Source organism: Typopeltis vanoorti, chromosome 24 (assembly GCF_054136105.1).
Source record: "Typopeltis vanoorti isolate ZY-2024b chromosome 24, IOZ_Tvanoo_1.0, whole genome shotgun sequence".
Taxonomy (NCBI): domain Eukaryota; kingdom Metazoa; phylum Arthropoda; class Arachnida; order Uropygi; family Thelyphonidae; genus Typopeltis; species Typopeltis vanoorti.
Genome location: NC_143572.1, coordinates 64,204,881 through 64,224,425, shown reverse-complemented (window position 1 = coordinate 64,224,425; position 19,545 = coordinate 64,204,881). Strand labels below are relative to the sequence as shown.

General features: G+C 35.1%; 2 protein-coding genes across 3 annotated transcripts in view; one reads left to right on the top strand and one right to left on the bottom strand.

Annotated features, from left to right (window-relative positions):
• The window catches only part of LOC150093317 (acetylcholinesterase-like), an 84,779-nt gene extending 80,976 nt beyond the window's left edge, over nucleotides 1-3,803 (top strand). The window contains exon 8 of the mRNA XM_090413341.1: nucleotides 3,179-3,803. The gene's annotated coding sequence lies outside the window, so the exon portion shown is untranslated. The remainder of the gene's footprint in view (nucleotides 1-3,178) is intronic.
• A 229-nt stretch (nucleotides 3,804-4,032) lies between these two features.
• Nucleotides 4,033-19,545, bottom strand: part of LOC150093316 (uncharacterized) — a 35,107-nt gene continuing 19,594 nt past the window's right edge. Inside the window, exons 1-2 of one of the 2 annotated variants that reach the window (XM_090413756.1) lie at nucleotides 14,227-14,359; nucleotides 4,033-6,261 (exon numbers count right to left, since the gene is read on the bottom strand). In XM_090413756.1, the coding sequence (XP_090269882.1) occupies nucleotides 4,821-6,185 (1,365 nt within the window). In that variant the 5' untranslated portion in view covers nucleotides 6,186-6,261; nucleotides 14,227-14,359 and the 3' untranslated portion in view covers nucleotides 4,033-4,820. Of the gene's footprint in view, nucleotides 6,262-14,226; nucleotides 14,360-19,545 lie in introns of those variants that run through there. The other variant, XM_090413757.1, reaches the window with a different exon arrangement.

Genomic DNA, 19,545 nt, shown 5'->3' with positions numbered 1-19,545 from the left:
GTGTGTGTGTGTGTGTGTGTGTGTGTGTGTGTGTGTGTGTGTGTGTGTGTGTGTGTGTGTGTGTGTGTGTGTGTGTGTGTGTGTGTGTGTGTGTGTGTGTGTGTGTGTGTGTGTGTGTGTGTGTGTGTGTGTGTGTGTGTGTGTGTGTGTGTGTGTGTGTGTGTGTGTGTGTGTGTGTGTGTGTGTGTGTGTGTGTGTGTGTGTGTGTGTGTGTGGTGTGTGTGTGTGTGTGTGTGTGTGTGTGTGTGTGTGTGTGTGTGTGTGTGTGTGTGTGTGTGTGTGTGTGTGTGTGTGTGTGTGTGTGTGTGTGTGTGTGTGTGTGTGTGTGTGTGTGTGTGTGTGTGTGTGTGTGTGTGTGTGTGTGTGTGTGTGTGTGTGTGTGTGTGTGTGTGTGTGTGTGTGTGTGTGTGTGTGTGTGTGTGTGTGTGTGTGTGTGTGTGTGTGTGTGTGTGTGTGTGTGTGTGTGTGTGTGTGTGTGTGTGTGTGTGTGTGTGTGTGTGTGTGTGTGTGTGTGTGTGTGTGTGTGTGTGTGTGTGTGTGTGTGTGTGTGTGTGTGTGTGTGTGTGTGTGTGTGTGTGTGTGTGTGTGTGTGTGTGTGTGTGTGTGTGTGTGTGTGTGTGTGTGTGTGTGTGTGTGTGTGTGTGTGTGTGTGTGTGTGTGTGTGTGTGTGTGTGTGTGTGTGTGTGTGTGTGTGTGTGTGTGTGTGTGTGTGTGTGTGTGTGTGTGTGTGTGTGTGTGTGTGTGTGTGTGTGTGTGTGTGTGTGTGTGTGTGTGTGTGTGTGTGTGTGTGTGTGTGTGTGTGTGTGTGTGTGTGTGTGTGTGTGTGTGTGTGTGTGTGTGTGTGTGTGTGTGTGTGTGTGTGTGTGTGTGTGTGTGTGTGTGTGTGTGTGTGTGTGTGTGTGTGTGTGTGTGTGTGTGTGTGTGTGTGTGTGTGTGTGTGTGTGTGTGTGTGTGTGTGTGTGTGTGTGTGTGTGTGTGTGTGTGTGTGTGTGTGTGTGTGTGTGTGTGTGTGTGTGTGTGTGTGTGTGTGTGTGTGTGTGTGTGTGTGTGTGTGTGTGTGTGTGTGTGTGTGTGTGTGTGTGTGTGTGTGTGTGTGTGTGTGTGTGTGTGTGTGTGTGTGTGTGTGTGTGTGTGTGTGTGTGTGTGTGTGTGTGTGTGTGTGTGTGTGTGTGTGTGTGTGTGTGTGTGTGTGTGTGTGTGTGTGTGTGTGTGTGTGTGTGTGTGTGTGTGTGTGTGTGTGTGTGTGTGTGTGTGTGTGTGTGTGTGTGTGTGTGTGTGTGTGTGTGTGTGTGTGTGTGTGTGTGTGTGTGTGTGTGTGTGTGTGTGTGTGTGTGTGTGTGTGTGTGTGTGTGTGTGTGTGTGTGTGTGTGTGTGTGTGTGTGTGTGTGTGTGTGTGTGTGTGTGTGTGTGTGTGTGTGTGTGTGTGTGTGTGTGTGTGTGTGTGTGTGTGTGTGTGTGTGTGTGTGTGTGTGTGTGTGTGTGTGTGTGTGTGTGTGTGTGTGTGTGTGTGTGTGTGTGTGTGTGTGTGTGTGTGTGTGTGTGTGTGTGTGTGTGTGTGTGTGTGTGTGTGTGTGTGTGTGTGTGTGTGTGTGTGTGTGTGTGTGTGTGTGTGTGTGTGTGTGTGTGTGTGTGTGTGTGTGTGTGTGTGTGTGTGTGTGTGTGTGTGTGTGTGTGTGTGTGTGTGTGTGTGTGTGTGTGTGTGTGTGTGTGTGTGTGTGTGTGTGTGTGTGTGTGTGTGTGTGTGTGTGTGTGTGTGTGTGTGTGTGTGTGTGTGTGTGTGTGTGTGTGTGTGTGTGTGTGTGTGTGTGTGTGTGTGTGTGTGTGTGTGTGTGTGTGTGTGTGTGTGTGTGTGTGTGTGTGTGTGTGTGTGTGTGTGTGTGTGTGTGTGTGTGTGTGTGTGTGTGTGTGTGTGTGTGTGTGTGTGTGTGTGTGTGTGTGTGTGTGTGTGTGTGTGTGTGTGTGTGTGTGTGTGTGTGTGTGTGTGTGTGTGTGTGTGTGTGTGTGTGTGTGTGTGTGTGTGTGTGGAGCAAAATGTGACGGTAAACAAAATCAAAAATAAATCAGCAATCCGTTCATATCCTATCCGTTTTTAATATGACCAAATCAGAAATATAGATTTTTATTTTATATTTTTTTCACTTTATATAAACATGAAAACTTTGAAAACAAGAACTGCAAAGTTAATAAATGCTAAACCAATTTAAATAGAACATTACAAACAATTTTTACAGACAATTATTTTAAGATCGACTGTAGAATTCACACTATTATAGACAATAATATGAGTATCAAGGTTGAAGGCCACGAGAGGGTGGCATTGGCTGACATACTATCCATCATGAAAACTTTCATTCTTTACTAGCTTTGACTCTCTATCGGTGAAGGCTTGAAGGATAGAGATTGGCTGCTCCTGTATCTTCAAAAGCTAGTTAGCACTAAAGAAATTCAGCCCATGGAGTTTATTAATTTTTTCTTCTTTCATTTCCAAAATTCAGAGAAAGAAGAGATAATATATTTAAATCAAGACATATAAAATTCATATTAACATAAAATAGCTTTGTAGAATAATACAATAAACACTAAACAAGCTTCAGAATAATACAATAAACACTAAACAAGCTTCAGAATAATGGTCATGGTAAGAGTGAACTGTATTCATTTAAAAGTTATGATTAAACTTGGTTTGAACCCAGATTTCTGTCAATATCTAAGCTGCATGATTTGTTTTATTATCAAGAAGTAAGATATCCTGAATCCTTTCAAGATTCAATGATGAGAACCACAATAAATGCATATGTGATGTGGCATACTGAATATATAACATGTTGCATATAATCTCCCAAGAAATTGCCATCTCGCAACCGATTCCAGAATATCCAAGGAAGAAGCCACTCGAGGAATAGGCTACATCTAAATGATATGTCTGTCTGTTGAAATTATGATATTTGATAACTAATGTCGCCATATCTGTATATTTAAAATACTGCGAATGAAAGAACGCCTAATAATTGTCCAGATTCCACTCTATCTCAGAATGGACTGATGAAATTGCACATTCAAATAGTTGTTTATGCGTTTACCTCGGGAAACTGCCATTTATCCATGTTCTACATAGAAAATATATTATCTGTCTTCTTTCTGTTGCCATTCTTATATAAACAAAGTCATTATTTTCCAGATGTTCCTTGAACTCACCTCGAAATCAAGTTTCGCTTGGTGACAATGGAAGTGGCCAAATACTCTACTTGAGGCTTGAAAAAAGTTCAATCATCGGTTTATTGAGCCCAATTTCCAAATTATCTTAATTCTTTGCTCACATGCACAATAGATTCACAACTCTTCGGTGGGCGAGACGTTAAAAAAATCTGTTCTGTAGTGGCATATCACAGCTTTATGTCTCCTTAAAGTTTCCTCGGCTTCTTCGATCCTATAAGACGTTATTACAGACAGCAGTCCTGAATGACACTGATTAACTCAACTTAACAATGTCTGAAGATGGTAAAATAAAAGTAAATCAGTTCAATTATTGTCGATGTTTTCTTTACACCGAAATAGTTGAATTCCTTTCTGTAATATTCCTTAAGAATAATCACTTTTTGATTTTATGAAGGCATTTTATTTCGTTCAGTTAGTTTCTTAGCCTTCTTTTATTTACCTTCAAGACTGTTTTCATGACAACATTGAAAACTGCGAAAAAAATAGTGCTACTTTTTAAAATCATCTTATATATACATATATATACATGAATGATATCTAGCTGAGATATGCACAGATCAACAGCAAAGTCTGACAACTTAAACTAGTTCAAATGATGTATCACTGGTTACAGTTTTTATATATATTTATATATATATAAATATATATATATATTTATATATATATAAATATATATATATATATTTATTTATATATATATATATATATATATATATATATATATATATATATATATATATATATATATATATATATATATATATATATATATATATATATATATATATATATATATATATATATAATACAGATTCTTCTTATATAATACAGGGATTAATTTTTGCTCAAAGTAATAATCCATTTATGAACTTTTTCGATAGCCCTATTCATGTATGATTCCACACGGGATGTATTACGATAATAAATAATTAAATTTTTATTTAATTTATAGCTTAACGGAAATATGATGGAGTTTAATTTTGCAGTTTTCTTTATATTAAACCTTTATATTAATAAACAATATATTTTATTTTCAATGCACACTAAAATATTTGTTTTTAAATAGTAAACCTCCTAAATAACTTGCACTCTACTTCAGGCTTATTAACAACAGTTTGATCCGATAGTTGTTTGTTTGTATTCGAATACAGTATCTTCAAAATCCAAGTGGAAATTCCATGTATATTTTAAAGTTGATAAACGGTTAGTGTTTCTACATTTATGCTTTGAGATATTGAATTTCTCATCACTACCGTCAGAATTGACTAAGTTGAGCCATAATACTAGTTGCGGATCCACCGGGGATAGACGACTGCCCTCCCCTTGAGAAATAAGAGTAAAATAAAATTGTGAATGTTCAGTTAAAATCTAAAAAACATATTTAGTGAAAAAGCCAAGTAAACTATATAAACTAAAGATATCATTAGGTCCGTTTCAATCCTTCCCTCTGCATCCCCACAGAAAACTAGTCTTGACTTGCTGATGCACATTTACGACGACGACCAACTTTCACGTACCTACTTATGAACTCCCAGAGTTCATAAGCAGATCAAATTAGTCACTTATCCAAGAACATTAAAGATAAAAAGATTAGTTGAGAATATCTACGTCTGTGGATTGGAAAACATCTCCTGCCACAGCTTCATTGCCTCGGAGTTCATTATGCTGAATCCGTAATCAGTTGCCGAGTTGTCCTCTACTAACTCTCCCTCATCATCGTCGCAAACTTTATTCCTGTAGTGATGCATGAGAGCGATTTCTTTTGGAACTGCAGCCTCTTCCCAATTTTTCAAATGGTTCCACACAAAATGAATGCCAAGTGTCAATACAGTTTCTGGACGTACAATAAACTTTGACCTCTTTCTTGAAGGCCATACCTTTCCATGCATAGTGGATGTTTGGGTTGCCAGAGGTACATCAAACATGGAGTTGTCAAGGGAGGATAAACCCTCGCAGAAAAAACTGTTGAGAAAAAGAAAGCTTCCAACCTGCCTTTTTGCTTTAGATCTCAATTCTTCCATCATCTGCAAAATCCCATAATGGTCTCGAGGAATGATTAACTCATCTGTGTCTGCTAACAAAATGTAGGTGAAATTATTCATGTAACGATAAACACAATCTTGAAGAAAAGCCAACTGACCAATCTCCCATATTTTCAGATGGTCTGCAGGAAGGCTCCAAGGAAGTAAATCAACTTGAATTCCTTTCTTATTTAATGCTTTGAGGTACTTGATGGTCTCTTCAGAAGTTTCAAAATCGTAGAAAATGAATCTTGTTACATCTACTGCTTCATAGTAAGAGATGAATTCTGCAAGTTTTAGAGTATCCTGGTGAGGACCAAACAATGGACGAACACACACTGCTAAGTTCGGTTCGATTGATCTGTTTACGTTGAGTTCATGAACTGGAAGCCATGTTATTGGTCTTCCATCAACGGCTTCCTGAAGTCCAACTTCTATGGGTGCCGGTGATTTAGTCTTGGCATAGCAATATAATAACAGAGCAGCATCCGGTTTTTCATGGTGTTCTGGAATGGTAAGGAAGGATGAAGTAACATCTCCTGAATATATGAACGATGCATTGTACTTGAGCAAACATTTAATTCTTCTACTAAAAGGTTTCAACCGAGGTCCTGCAGCTACAATACGAATCAACAGTCCTTTCATGTTAAGTCGATTGTCTGCATACGCTGAATATGCATACAGTCCATTAGTGACATTGATCCAATCGTCGTATTGACTACCGTAGTTATGTTTGCTCGCTTTTACCTTAAATCCTCTGAACTTGGGTCGAAACCAAGCGTTATCAGACATCGCACAATCTTCCCCACACTTAAATACGGACATACCTGAAAGAACATAGCTATAAATATCGTTGGTGATTGAGTTATCAGTGATAACATAAGCTGAAAATAACAAGCTTGCAATAATGACAAACAGAAAGGCGTATCGCTTCTTCCAGCGAATCATTTTGGCATTGATTGGTCACGATATTAGTGTGCTAAGAGAAAACATCCTTTTGGACTGTATTGATTTCGATCCATTCCTGAAAAGATAAATAGGTTATAAACAGGTTAGTGAACCTGAAGGACAGTTTGATTTCGTTGTTGCCATCTATGAAATTAAATTTTTCTTTTTTTTTTCTCTAAATTGATCAGTTAAACCAAAATAATTAAAAGCAATATATAAAGAATAAATTAGGGTTTACAATTATTCAGGGCCCGAAATTCAGGGCCCGTCTTAGGAGTCGAGTGGACAGCATTCACTTTTTGCAATATGAAGGCCAATGAGCTGAAATATCGCTGTGACATCACCTAATGCGAGACCACCTTCCTGTTGACTGGAGGCATTAACTGGTGCAGGATTTATAAAAAAATGTTTGGTTTATAAAAAAAAAAAGACTCGCTGGTTACCTAACCTTTAATCTATACACGCTATTAATGTGTTATCGGTTTACAATATTTTGTGAGTGACGTTATTGTAAAAATAATTTAAATAAGAAATAAATTCGTTGCTGTCATGCGCAGAATTATCTTAAAGCGTCATTTGATTTAAGGCAGGAAGAATCTAATTTTAAAAAATAAATAAATTTCTATTATCTATATCAACATTTTGATGAATGTCGTCATTCGTCAAAGAGCCTTTGTCAACATATGATATACTCGAATACTATGAACATTTCTAAATATACAAACGAAGGACCAATCCTTTGTTTTTCATATTTTTCTCAGTAGATGGCAGTTCTGCATCAGCTGTTAAAGCACCCCTTACATGGCATCTCCCCTGTTTGTATCAAGGGCGAGCAGAAGTGTGGTATACAGAACCTCGCTTAACGCGATTAATTAATCCATCAATTAATGCGCGCTAAGCGAAATCCCGTTAATCGAATGCAGTAAACAATAGGAATAATTATAATCCATCCATGAGTTAGCGCAAATTTGGAAACAAAATTACAGTATAAGCTATACTAGAGAATAAAATCATCAAAGTTAATAAAAAATCAATTGCTTGAATTTTTATTTCATGTCTAAACATTTGATTAAGTTACTTTTTTACAAAAAAAAGAAAAATTAAGTAAAGATGTTTGAATTGCTCGACTTTTTCATCTTGTCATGCAATTTGCAATAGCTGCCGATCGCTTTATCAAGATTTCAGGGAATTTCGAAGCTTCTTTTCATATCAGGATCAACTTCAAACAAAATTTCATCAACATACTCAATGTGATTGAAAACTAGTTCAAGTTCGTTTGCAGTTAGTCTCTAAGTCGTAACATTCTCTTCTTGTTCGCACTCCTAATCTTCTTTATCTTTATATGCACGCTGTTCTTCTAGTTGAAGGAGATCATTCTCGCTTAAATGTTCTGAATGGGAATCGAGCAAGTTTCTCACAGCTTTATTATCCAGTTCATTAAACCCAAGTTCTTTTCCAATTGCTGATTTCTTCAATAATGTTCGATCTTGGATTTTGCGCACGATAAAATAGCATAGGCTTGAGTTTAAAGTCGCCTTCTGCATTGCCTCCTAATAAAAGCTTCAGATGATCTTTAGATACTTTGTAACCTGGTTGAGATGCTTTAATTTTAGCTAGGAAAGTTTTTGTTGGCATACGCTTCCAAAAGAGACCAATTTTGTCCACGTTGAATATTTGCCGATTGTCATAATCACCCTCCTGAATTATTCTTTGCAATTCTTCAGGAAACTTGGTCACAGAATCTTTATCAGTACTAGGAGATTCCCCAGTTATTCTTACGTTATGCAGTCCAGTTCGATTTTTAAAACAGTCAAACCATCCTAAACTCGCACTAAAGCTTTCACATTCCTCTTGACATTTGGTCTCTTTCAGTGACGTAAAAATATTGAGAACTTTTGCTTGAATATTCCTTGTACTAAGAGGTATCATTTTATGGTAATAATCCTCAATCCAGAGTGATAGAAGGCGCTTCATCTCGATCATTAAATGGCTTCTATTTCGGGTGATCTGCATGCTTAAAGAAGCAGTAGCAACTTTTCCTTGTTTTTTGTATTCTTTGCTCTTATTTAATATAGTCCGAACTGTAGACTCGCTGTATCCCAGGTCTGTATATCAGTACTAGTATATCAGTAGAAGGCGCTCCATCTCGATCATTAAATGGCTATTGATATAATTAACGGCTATTGTAGCCTGTTTTTGTTTAGGAGTGTCCCTTATTTTAAAACATTGGCTAACATAACTCAAAAAAGGGTTATGCATTGCCTCCTAATAAAAGCTTAAGATGATCTTTAGATACTTTGTAACCTGGTTGAGATGCTTTAATTTTAGCTAGGAAAGTTTTTGTTGGCATACGCTTCCAAAAGAGACCAATTTTGGTCTCTTTTGGAAGCGTAACAAAACAGCAATTTTCTTAACACAGAACTCAAGTATTTAACTCAGGTTTTCAAAAATCGCTACTACCCCACACATCTAATAAATTACGCGAACTATACGGCAAAATCCCGTCTTAACAATAATACAACAAAAGCAGACTTCCCGATACGTATGGTCATCAAATTGCCATACATCCAAAACACATACAAAGCTTATAAATACATTTTCAAACACACGGACTATAAGCTAGTATTCACCACAAACCAAAAATTAGCAACTCTCCTAAAAACCTACTAAATGTCTCACTCACAAAGAAATATTCGAACACCGCAACGTAGTCTACAAATTTCCTTGTTAAAAAAGACTGTGACGTCACCTACACGGGCTCTACAATTAGGAATTGCAATATTCCCATTCCGGAATATCTGAACACAAAAAAACATCGCAACATCAAAAAAGAAAAACAAAACAGAGTACAAGGAATACAGAAATTGCAGCTCAAGCCCTTGAACTAAAACACATCCCCCAAATCGGCAAAGCCATAATCACAGACAAACAAGACAACGAAACAATGCTTAGAATATCCGAAACTATTGCCATAAAATGCGATGAAAATTCTATCAACGTCCACCGCCCCTACCTAATTCCCGAATGTTGGACGTTCCAAAACTTACAAATTAAGCCACGCCTCCGGCTATTTAGCGACAACAAATGCTCTAATTTGGCAGATGCAACTTGCAGCCTTGACATAGCCCTACAGTCATCCCACAAAGTTCCGACGATGGTCAGACGATGACCGAAATGGTCCACACCCCATTAACCCTTGTCCCTCCCCACAACAAAATAATATATATATATATATTTATATATATATTATTAATAGTAACCCGGGTTTCCTAACTTATTTCCGCGTCTAAAGCCCACCCCCATGTTCTTTCCCTCTCCCCTCCCCGGTTAATAAACTTTATAAACCAAGGAGCTTGGATTTAAAAGGCATCATTAAACCAAAAACAAGGTATGTACAAAATTTTTTCCACATTTTTTATTTCTGCCATAATTGCCTTCTATACTCGCCCATAATGCCCTAAAATATATAAATATATATATCCCTTTTTTTGAGTTATGTTAGCCAATGTTTTAAAATAAGAGACACTCCTAAACAAAAATAGGCTACAATAGCCGTTAATTATATTAATAGTGTTTAAGAGGAGTAACATGGGAATTTCCCAGAAACATTTTTTAAACACTTTTCTGAATTTTCTTAATTAAATGGCTTCTATTTCGGGTGATCTGCATGCTTAAAGAAGCAGTAGCAACTTTTCCTTGTTCTTTGTATTCTTTGCTCTTATTTAATATAGTCCGAACTGTAGACTCGCTGTATCCCAGGCGTCGCACAATCACTGTATTACTAGCACCATCTTCATGTCTCAATGATTTCCAGCTTTTCCGCTCGCTGCAGATTGGCGACAAAAAAAATTCGCGTAACGTAAAAAAACGCGTTAACTGATTAATCACTCGCTTAAAGCGGGAAATAGTATAATTTCACTCAATCGCGTTAATTGATTATCGCGCATATCGAATTCGCGTTAAGCGAGATTTTCCGTGTGTACAATTTGGGAGTTGTAAGAATGTCACACTATGTAACATTTATTGACAAATGGTCTCCTACATAGAGAAATGTTTGCCTGTCTGGGCAATAACGTGACACCCCCTATGCTGTTTAAACATGGAAAGAATGATGTTCAATGATCAAAGATAGTAACATTACACGAGTAAGGAAATAAAGAACTCTCCGAAAAAGTTCAGCATAAAATAAAACTTAGGAGCGCCGGCTGAATGTTCCTTTTTTTTTTCCTTGTTAAGCTATCATTATAACGGTCAAATTCCCAAAAACAATTCTAATACAATTTAACCAAAAATGGATAGAAAGATTTGCTTAGACTATCAGCGGCTCATTTAGTTGTCAGAACAATTTGACATCGCTACAGTCATAACCTGTCATAACGCTACAGTATGGTATCACTGATTGCTGACCTGGGATACCCCATTTTTTAAACACTTTTCTGAACAGATTATCCTGCAGCATGGCTCCTATCACAACACCTCTTTCAAACTCCGCAACCATTTCACCCACAAACAATTGCACTGACTTGTGACATCATATTTCTCCAATTTATATCACTTGACTCGTTACAGGGCACGATGCGCCTTACCCATGGGAGTGTACGTTAACTTCTTTCCAAGCAGTATAAATGATGCTACATTAGCAATGAGCATGCATCCTGTTCATTCACCAATGGTTCAATTTCTTATTAGAATAATTCGTAAGACAGTGATGAGCACTACGGAAGTCGCAATGAGGCAGGAGGAAGATAGATCTATATACAGATTATGTAGCTCATAGACATGCGAACTATGAATACATGACTTTTTTCCTACTATTTGAATGCCATTATTAAAGCTGGCAATGATGTCCTGAACTCAATAATGACTGATAAATAAATGCAGTGACACCATTATGAAACCAAGTCAAAGCATGCGAACATGCAGTGTCCCAGGAAAAGACGTTGCAAATTCCCTTGGGAGAATCGATCATACCACAAATGCACACGTATTATATTCAGTGACTGAACTCCTCACATTGATAACTGGTAATCGCAAAGCACATGTTGATTAAGGGCAAACATTTATAGCCCAGTGGAATTAAATTATGTGTGCAACAAATTCATTTTTCTCTCCAAGCACAACCAGTTAAAAATTTCATATACAACGAACTCTATGTCTAATCTGGCTGTCTAGGTGAGGAGAATAATCGATAAGAGACATAAAAAGAGAAATAATCTCAGTTACGCACCTGACACCATCAACCCGGTGTCAGGTGACACTGGGTTGATGATGGAACTTTTTTTTGGAAGGGTCTGCTTTTCCAACTTATGCTAGAAATACGCGATCGCAGTTTTTTAACAAAGAAACGGCGAAGTATTAAAATAAAAATACAATCATATTTAAAACATGATTAGTAACATTACTAATATTGATAATCAAAACAGAAATATTTAAAAATCGCTTAATTCCATAAATCCACAATTAAATTTTGTAACGTTCTTTACATATAATTAAATATTTATAACGTGTGGTAGAATTATAATGACGAGTCTCTTTTTTCCTATAGGTGGCGTCATGCTTTATGCAACAGAAAGCAAAATAAAATGTCACCCACTCATCACTAGTGCAATCGAGCACAGTATACATTAGCTGTTTATAGGGGGCGCATCTTTCTCTGCTCACTGGGCTAAACGGTCAGGTCATAAAACTGTAGTTTCTGGTTTTTCAGTCCTTAATTTAAACTCGCCAACTTAACCAATTAATCTTTTGTTTTGTAATTTGAGTACCCGGATGAATAATTAAACTTTTTTTTTTATTTATCAAACACGCCACACGAGGGATTTGATTATTTGTGACGTATATCAGCACGCAGATTACATGAAATACTTTCCCGAAAGAAATATTTCATAGAACTCTCAAATAATCATTAAAATTAATACTACACGTGAAAATCAATTGTTTTTTTTTAATTAAAAATCTCGATATATCTAAAAAAATCCAAATCAGCAATTAAAAAACCTCCACGGAAGTTTTTACATATTAATGTAATGTTTCACGTAAACAGAATTGATTGTAATGTCAGCCCAAGCCGAATTTTTTTTTTTAAATGCTAATCAAAACTTATTGAAAGTGAAATTGTAAAAACCTAAAATGCTTTACTTGCAGCACTTTCTAGTGGAAGGAATTAAATCTCCTGCTTCGGCTCATTGGAAATAAATAAATACGTTCTATTTTCTTAATCGGTCTAAATTTTTAAAAAAAGGCCACCAGTCTGACACTGTTGATAAATTTAGTTCAGTACCAGAGCCGATCTTAGAGTGAACTGCAGCCTGCAAAACAGGCATCTGGTATTTAGCCCCTCAGGAAAAGCCTGATCGACACCACACTTCATTAATTAAGGTTTGTATGTCTGAAATACTATATAGATGTAACAGTCTCCTGTGTTAGCAGACAGTGACTATTTGCCTGTGATTTCCAAGTTGTCAACAAACCACGTGACCTAGTAACAATCAAGTGACGTCACCGGAAGAAGTAGCGTTACTACGTACTTCTACTAATAAAAATTTTAAAAAAAGGAAGCAAAAAAGAAAAATAATAATCATTATAAAAAATCAAATAAACAATTCCAGTCAACATTATTAATACCAATAACAAATAAGATAAACCAAAAACTAAAAAATTAAAATCTTCTCCATAATGCTGCGCTGCATACACAATGACCAATCAGTTCGAACACTAAACAAGGAAAAGTGATCAAATAGAATAAACGGCAGAAAAAGAAAAAAAAAAAGTGTAACAACCACAAGGGGAAAACACCATTTCAAACTAGAGAGGAATCCCCCCCCCCCCAAAAAAAAACGACCCAACGTATGTGATGTGATCCATGACTTGACTGATTTCCAGACAAGGGAAAAAAAAACCATTTGTCACTAATAAAATATATCAGCATAAAAAGTATTAAATTAGAAGCGAATTTTACTTTAAAAATTAGATAAAATTAGCAACAATGAATTGTCTTCGTTTAGAGCAAAAGTATGGCAAAAACTTCCTTTAATGTGATGTTTTAACATTAAAAAATAAAATAAATAAATAATAAACACGCAAGTAAAATAAACAAATGGCACTTTTAAAAATAGTTATGCCTTAATGATATTACTGAAATCTGAGAAAGATATAAATACACCTATTTAAGAAATGAATTACTGAGATATTAATTAGGCGCCCTCGAAAAGTGCAAAATATTTGTATCGCTGCCAAATGTCCATCTAATTTTAATCAGTTGTAATAACTGGGTCTCTGCGCCTCAGTTGGCATGAGAGATTTTTTTTTAAAGACATAGGTTCGCTTTTTAACTGAAAGAAAATTAGGAAAGAGATAGCTTTTTTTTCCTCCGAAAAATTCAGGTTTATCCCAAAGAATGAACAAAACCGGATAGAATATACACGCAAGTTGCTACCATGGAATTTTAAAAGATAAAGAAAGATTTAAGTATATAATAATAAGTCAATTAAAATTTTATTTCAAAATAAGGGGTTAATCTTAGTGTTTCTTTGTATTTTCCTTAGCTAAATGTATATTTATTTAGATACCTTTTATTTTAATGTATTTTATCAATATATTAGAAACAATTTAAAACTGTTATTTTCAACTTTTTTTTCTTTCTATACTCAGTGAGCAGTATTTATTAGTTGTATTAATATAAATACAACTAATATATAAAAACAACGAAATAATAATAAATAATAATTATTTATTATTATTTCGTTCTTCATGCACATCTCGTTGGTTTTATAGTTATTAAGTATAAGCATGTGTACATCTTAGTAAAGTCTATACATAAATGAATAGAAGCGTGGAAACAAACTTATGAATATAAAATAGCATTAAATAATATGTGGTATATCAAATTATGAGCAGCAGTGATTAAAAGTGGGGCACTGAAACCTGTTATATTTATTTTAATGGTGACCCTAAAACTATTCAATTATGACACATATGTTAAGTCAATAAACGCGCAATATCTGAGAATAAACATAGAAATATCATCAAAATATATTCTTACTTTGTATGCGAAATGTCTTATGAGCTTTGTCATCGCACAAGCTATAATCATAATCCCACCAAACTTCTTACTCATTCTTGGCCCAAATAAATCTCCATTCTGTTCGAATTGCTCTGTAGAAGTACGAGCAAGAAAGGCTTCCTGGTACACTAGTTAAGAATGTAGTACCAGGTGTGTTCTCGGTTCGAGGACGACAAGCCCTGATAAGATAGTGTTGTCATAAGTAGGACAAATACAGTGAGTCCACGGTAGAGAGAGGTAAGTGCTCCCGCTTCACTAATCACTCCTGTACACTAACATAAATCGCTAGGTGCACGATGTATATGAAGTCTCGTGGGCGGTCCGCTTAGCGTTCAGTAATTCTGTTTCTTAAGTTACATTCTGTTTCTTAAATTACACTATCTTCATTCAAAAATATATATATATGCATCTCCAAATAATAATAAACATAACTACTCAATTACATCTTTTTTTTTTTTCAATTAGAAATATACATATGGCCCGCAATCTTTTGCAGAAGGACATCAGGACCAATGGCAGAACTGATATTTTGGATCCCACCGTAAGTAGCTTTTGATGTATTCCTTGTTTTAAATGAAAAATTCGTTGCAGAGCAAAACATAATGTAAATAATGATATGTCCGAGTGGGTTTCGTTCCCAAATATTTTTTAAAACTTATAGGTAAGATGAGGTATCTCTTTAAAATGAAAGAGAAATAGCACATACGATATTTACAATGGGTTACTGTGTTCCACTAAATAAAATAAATAACGTTGGGACAATTTTAGAAATTACTTCTAGGTAAACATCACGCCAATAACCAATAAAAAAGAAGACTATGAATGATGTAGCATAAATGAAATTAATTAAAAAAGAAATCGCACTTTAATAGTTACAAATAATAATCATTATTAAGTGACGTTTTCAGACTAATTCGCGGGAGAGGACTTCACACCACACAGCGTGGTGTCCATTTCAGTTATCCATTTACAATATCCATGCACATTACGTCACTAATCTGTCGTCCACTGACAGTAATTTTGTCTATTAATCGCTTTTGTTCTCTAGTCGATTTGCCTGTATGGGGGAAGAAAATTCAGTTTCTGAGAGAAAATACCCTGCTACAACCATATGAAACCAGCTAACATGCCTTCAGTTGAAAAAATCCATATAAAGATTTCTCTCACCATGACGACGATCGAAGTATGGTCTTTTCAAAGATCTGATTTCAACCATACTCGTAGGAAAATTTCAACATTCGTTCTTCCAACTACCCCATTAGAGATTTAATAATATTAAATTCTATAGTGTCGTGATCGTTTAATTTCTACTTTTCTTTCTTTCTTTTTTTAATTAATACTGTCTTTTCTTTACATTTTTATTTATTTTTTTCTTTTCTTTACATTTTATTTTATTTATTTTTGAGGCATTATTTGAGCATTGATTAAATCAAAAAAAAAAAAAACATACTACACATCAATATATTTTTCCTGCTGTGCATAGCATTTTTGTCTCCATATTGTCTCCACATGATAATTATCTATTATGCGATAGACAATCTCATAAGAATTTTTCCTCCAGGAAATTTATTTTCCCTCTTGAAAAACAAAACGTAATTCTAATAACAAACCAACATAAAAGAAAGTTCTTAAATACAACGTCTTTTAAGTAGCGAATAAAGGCAATTCCAATGGGGAAGATTATATTATCATAAGTTCTCTGGTAAAATTTGAAATATTTAAGCTTCGTTTTGTATTTGGCTATAAATCTATAGCATCCACTACTACAGTTTCTCAAATGCTTATTTATTTTCAAGTAACAACAGAAATTCTGTTAAATTTAGGCTGTACAAATTAAAGTTCGTTTCTTTCTTCTGTTAATTTATTAGCTTATATACTTTTAGTTAACGGAATGAATCTATTTTTAAAATGGTTATTTGCAAATCGGGATTTTTTTAAAGATTATTTTTGTTATGTATGTTTAATGTTATTATTATCACGTGACATCTCCAAGGAGTCCTTTACGTTAATTAATCCACCAACTACACAAGCCATCTACTGTTCACAGCGCTATTATTTCTTTCTCTCTCTCTCTCTCTCTCTCTCTCTCTCTCTCTCTCTCTCTCTCTCTCTCTATATATATATATATATATATATATATATATATATATATATAACCTAGCTTATAAAATTGCTTGGTATCTTTATATCTTTAACATAGTATATACCCAAGGTAAAAAACTTTCTGCATCTTAGTCTCATCCTGAGATTTATATATATATGTTAAAGATACCAATCAATTTTATAAGCTAGGTTTTTACTCCTTTTTCTCAAGTAAGTCAAATTTGCGGCTACACGTAGTGCAACACTAGGCCACTCGTGGTGCTAGGCAACACTATATTCAACTCATTCAACTATATTCAACTACATTCAACACCACATTCAACTCATTTTACAATATATATATATATATATATATATATATATATATATATATATATATTGTAAAATGAGTTGAATGACTTAAACCGAGAGTTAGATAAAAAAAAAAAAAAAAAAAGGGCGGGGGGAGTAATAGTAAAACACGACTAGTTTCGGCTTAGAACAGCCATCATCATATATATATATATATATATATATTTCTCGGACATGCATTATTTACGTTATGTTTTGCTCTGCAACGAATATTTGTTTAAAAACACGCATTCCTGTTTTAAACTGTACTTCGGTCTTTTTCATTAATTCTGTTGATGTAATTTTATTATTATGTCTCTGTTATTTTACATAATCCTTTGTCTTTGATACCTGAAGAAGTTTAATTTTGTTCAACGAAACTAGTAGTATCTCAGCATTAAACTTTATTCTTTTTATTCTCGGTATTATAGTCATTCAAACTAATTTTTTCATAACATTATCTACCTGATAAATATGTACGCCAATATATATATATATAACTTTACTAATTTGTGTGAAACAGTACTTATGTAAGGAACAGATATATTGCCTTTGAATCTATTTGTTTCTTCTGAGTGATGTCTGGGAGGATTAAGAAGGAATTTGTCAATGATTTTCTTGGAATATCCATTAACTTCGAAAGAAGTTTTCAGATGGTTTATTTCTGTAAGCAGTTCATTTGGGTCATCAAGAAGAGAACGGGCTCTATGTCCCAAGGTGGAAATTATTCCAAGCTTATGAGGAGGGAAATGATGAGACTGACTGTGCAGATATCTGTTGGTATGTGTGGGCTTTCTATATATCGATATTTTTAGTTTACCAGAAGAGCGAGTCAGTTTGACATCAAGAAAAGGCAAGGAATTATCCGTTTCAAGCTCGGTAGTAAACTTAATACTTTGATGTCGGCTATTGAGATGTTCGAGGAAAACCATAAGGGATTCATGTCCATGGCTCCAAACAATGAAGACATCATCCACATAACGTTTCCAAACTTTAGGTGTTAAAATAAAGGAAGAGATAGCCTTGGTTTCAAAATCCTCTAAGTAAATATTTGCGAGTACAGGGGATAAAGGATTACCCATAGCCAGTCCATGATTTTGTTTGTATATATTATCTTGAAATTTGAAGTAACCGGACCTGATGCAATGTGTAAGCAAGGCTAACATTTTTTGGGATAACTTGTCCTTGAGTAATGTTAGGACATCATCTGTAGGGATATTAGTGAACAAAGAAGTTATGTCCAAGCTAGCCATGGTGTCATTTTCATCAACTGTAATATCCTTGATGTATGTAACAAATTCTGTAGTGTTCTTGATAAAGGATGGTGACTTCCCTGAAAAACTTTTGAGGTATTTGGCAAGACATTTTGAAAGATTGTATGTAGGAGAATCGATACCTTCTACAATTGGGCGTAATGGGGTTGTTCTCTTTATGGATTTTAGGAACACCATATATGCGAGGAATTAATGGATGGAGAGAGCGTAGAGATAAACGAACGTTTCGGGATAATTCAGTTGTTGTTTTTAATAAGTTGTTTGTACGATTTTGAAGTTCACGAGTTGGATCTCTCTCAAGTATTGAGTAGGAATCATTATGTAGTAATTCAATCATTTTATTCTGGTAATCTTCAGCGTTCAGGATGACTGTTGCATTTCCTTTATCCGCAGGGAGGATGATTATATCTCTGTTGTTTTTTAAACTTTTGATAGCTTTGCTTTCAGTTGAAGTAATGTTGTCTGCAGGTGGTTTTGCGTTATTGATAATAAAGATTGATTCAATACGTAGAAGGTTTGCATCTTGTGGAGGGAGAAAAGAAGCAGCTTTTTCTATTTTTGTAAGTAGTGTCTCCTTTGGTATTAATTTTGGGGAAGGAATAAAGTTCAGACCTTTACTAAGGATGCTTTGTTCTACATCTGAAAGTATATAGGAGGATTCAAATTATATATATTATATCTATATAATTTGAATATATATATATATATTCAAATTTCAAGATAATATATACAAACAAAATCATGGACTGGCTATGGGTAATCCTTTATCCTCTGTACTCGCAAATATTTACTTACAGGATTTTGAAACCAAGGCTATCTCTTCCTTTATTTTAACACCTAAAGTTTGGAAACGTTATGTGGATGATGTCTTCATTGTTTGGAGCCATGGACATGAATCCCTTATGGTTTTCCTCGAACATCTCAATAGCCGACATCAAAGTATTAAGTTTACTACCGAGCTTGAAACGGATAATTCCTTGCCTTTTCTTGATGTCAAACTGACTCGCTCTTCTGGTAAACTAAAAATATCGATATATAGAAAGCCCACACATACCAACAGATATCTGCACAGTCAGTCTCATCATTTCCCTCCTCATAAGCTTGGAATAATTTCCACCTTGGGACATAGAGCCCGTTCTCTTCTTGATGACCCAAATGAACTGCTTACAGAAATAAACCATCTGAAAACTTCTTTCGAAGTTAATGGATATTCAAAGAAAATCATTGACAAATTCCTTCTTAATCCTCCTAGACATCACTCAGAAGAAACAAATAGATTCAAAGGCAATATATCTATTCCTTACATAAGTACTGTTTCACACAAATTAGCAAACGTTCTAAGAAAATACAATATCAGAACCTTGTTCACTCCACTTCCAGAGATCCGTTCCTTAATTAGCCACCCAAAACCTTGTCATCATCAACTCAAATACCCCGGTGTATATAAAATATTATGTGACTGCGATATTCCTTATTTCGGGCAGACAGACAAATCTGTCGAAATGCGTATGGAAGAACACATGAGAGACATTACTTACAAGAGACAGCGAGCGAGTGCATTATCAAGTCATATCCTTTTCTCGGCTAATCC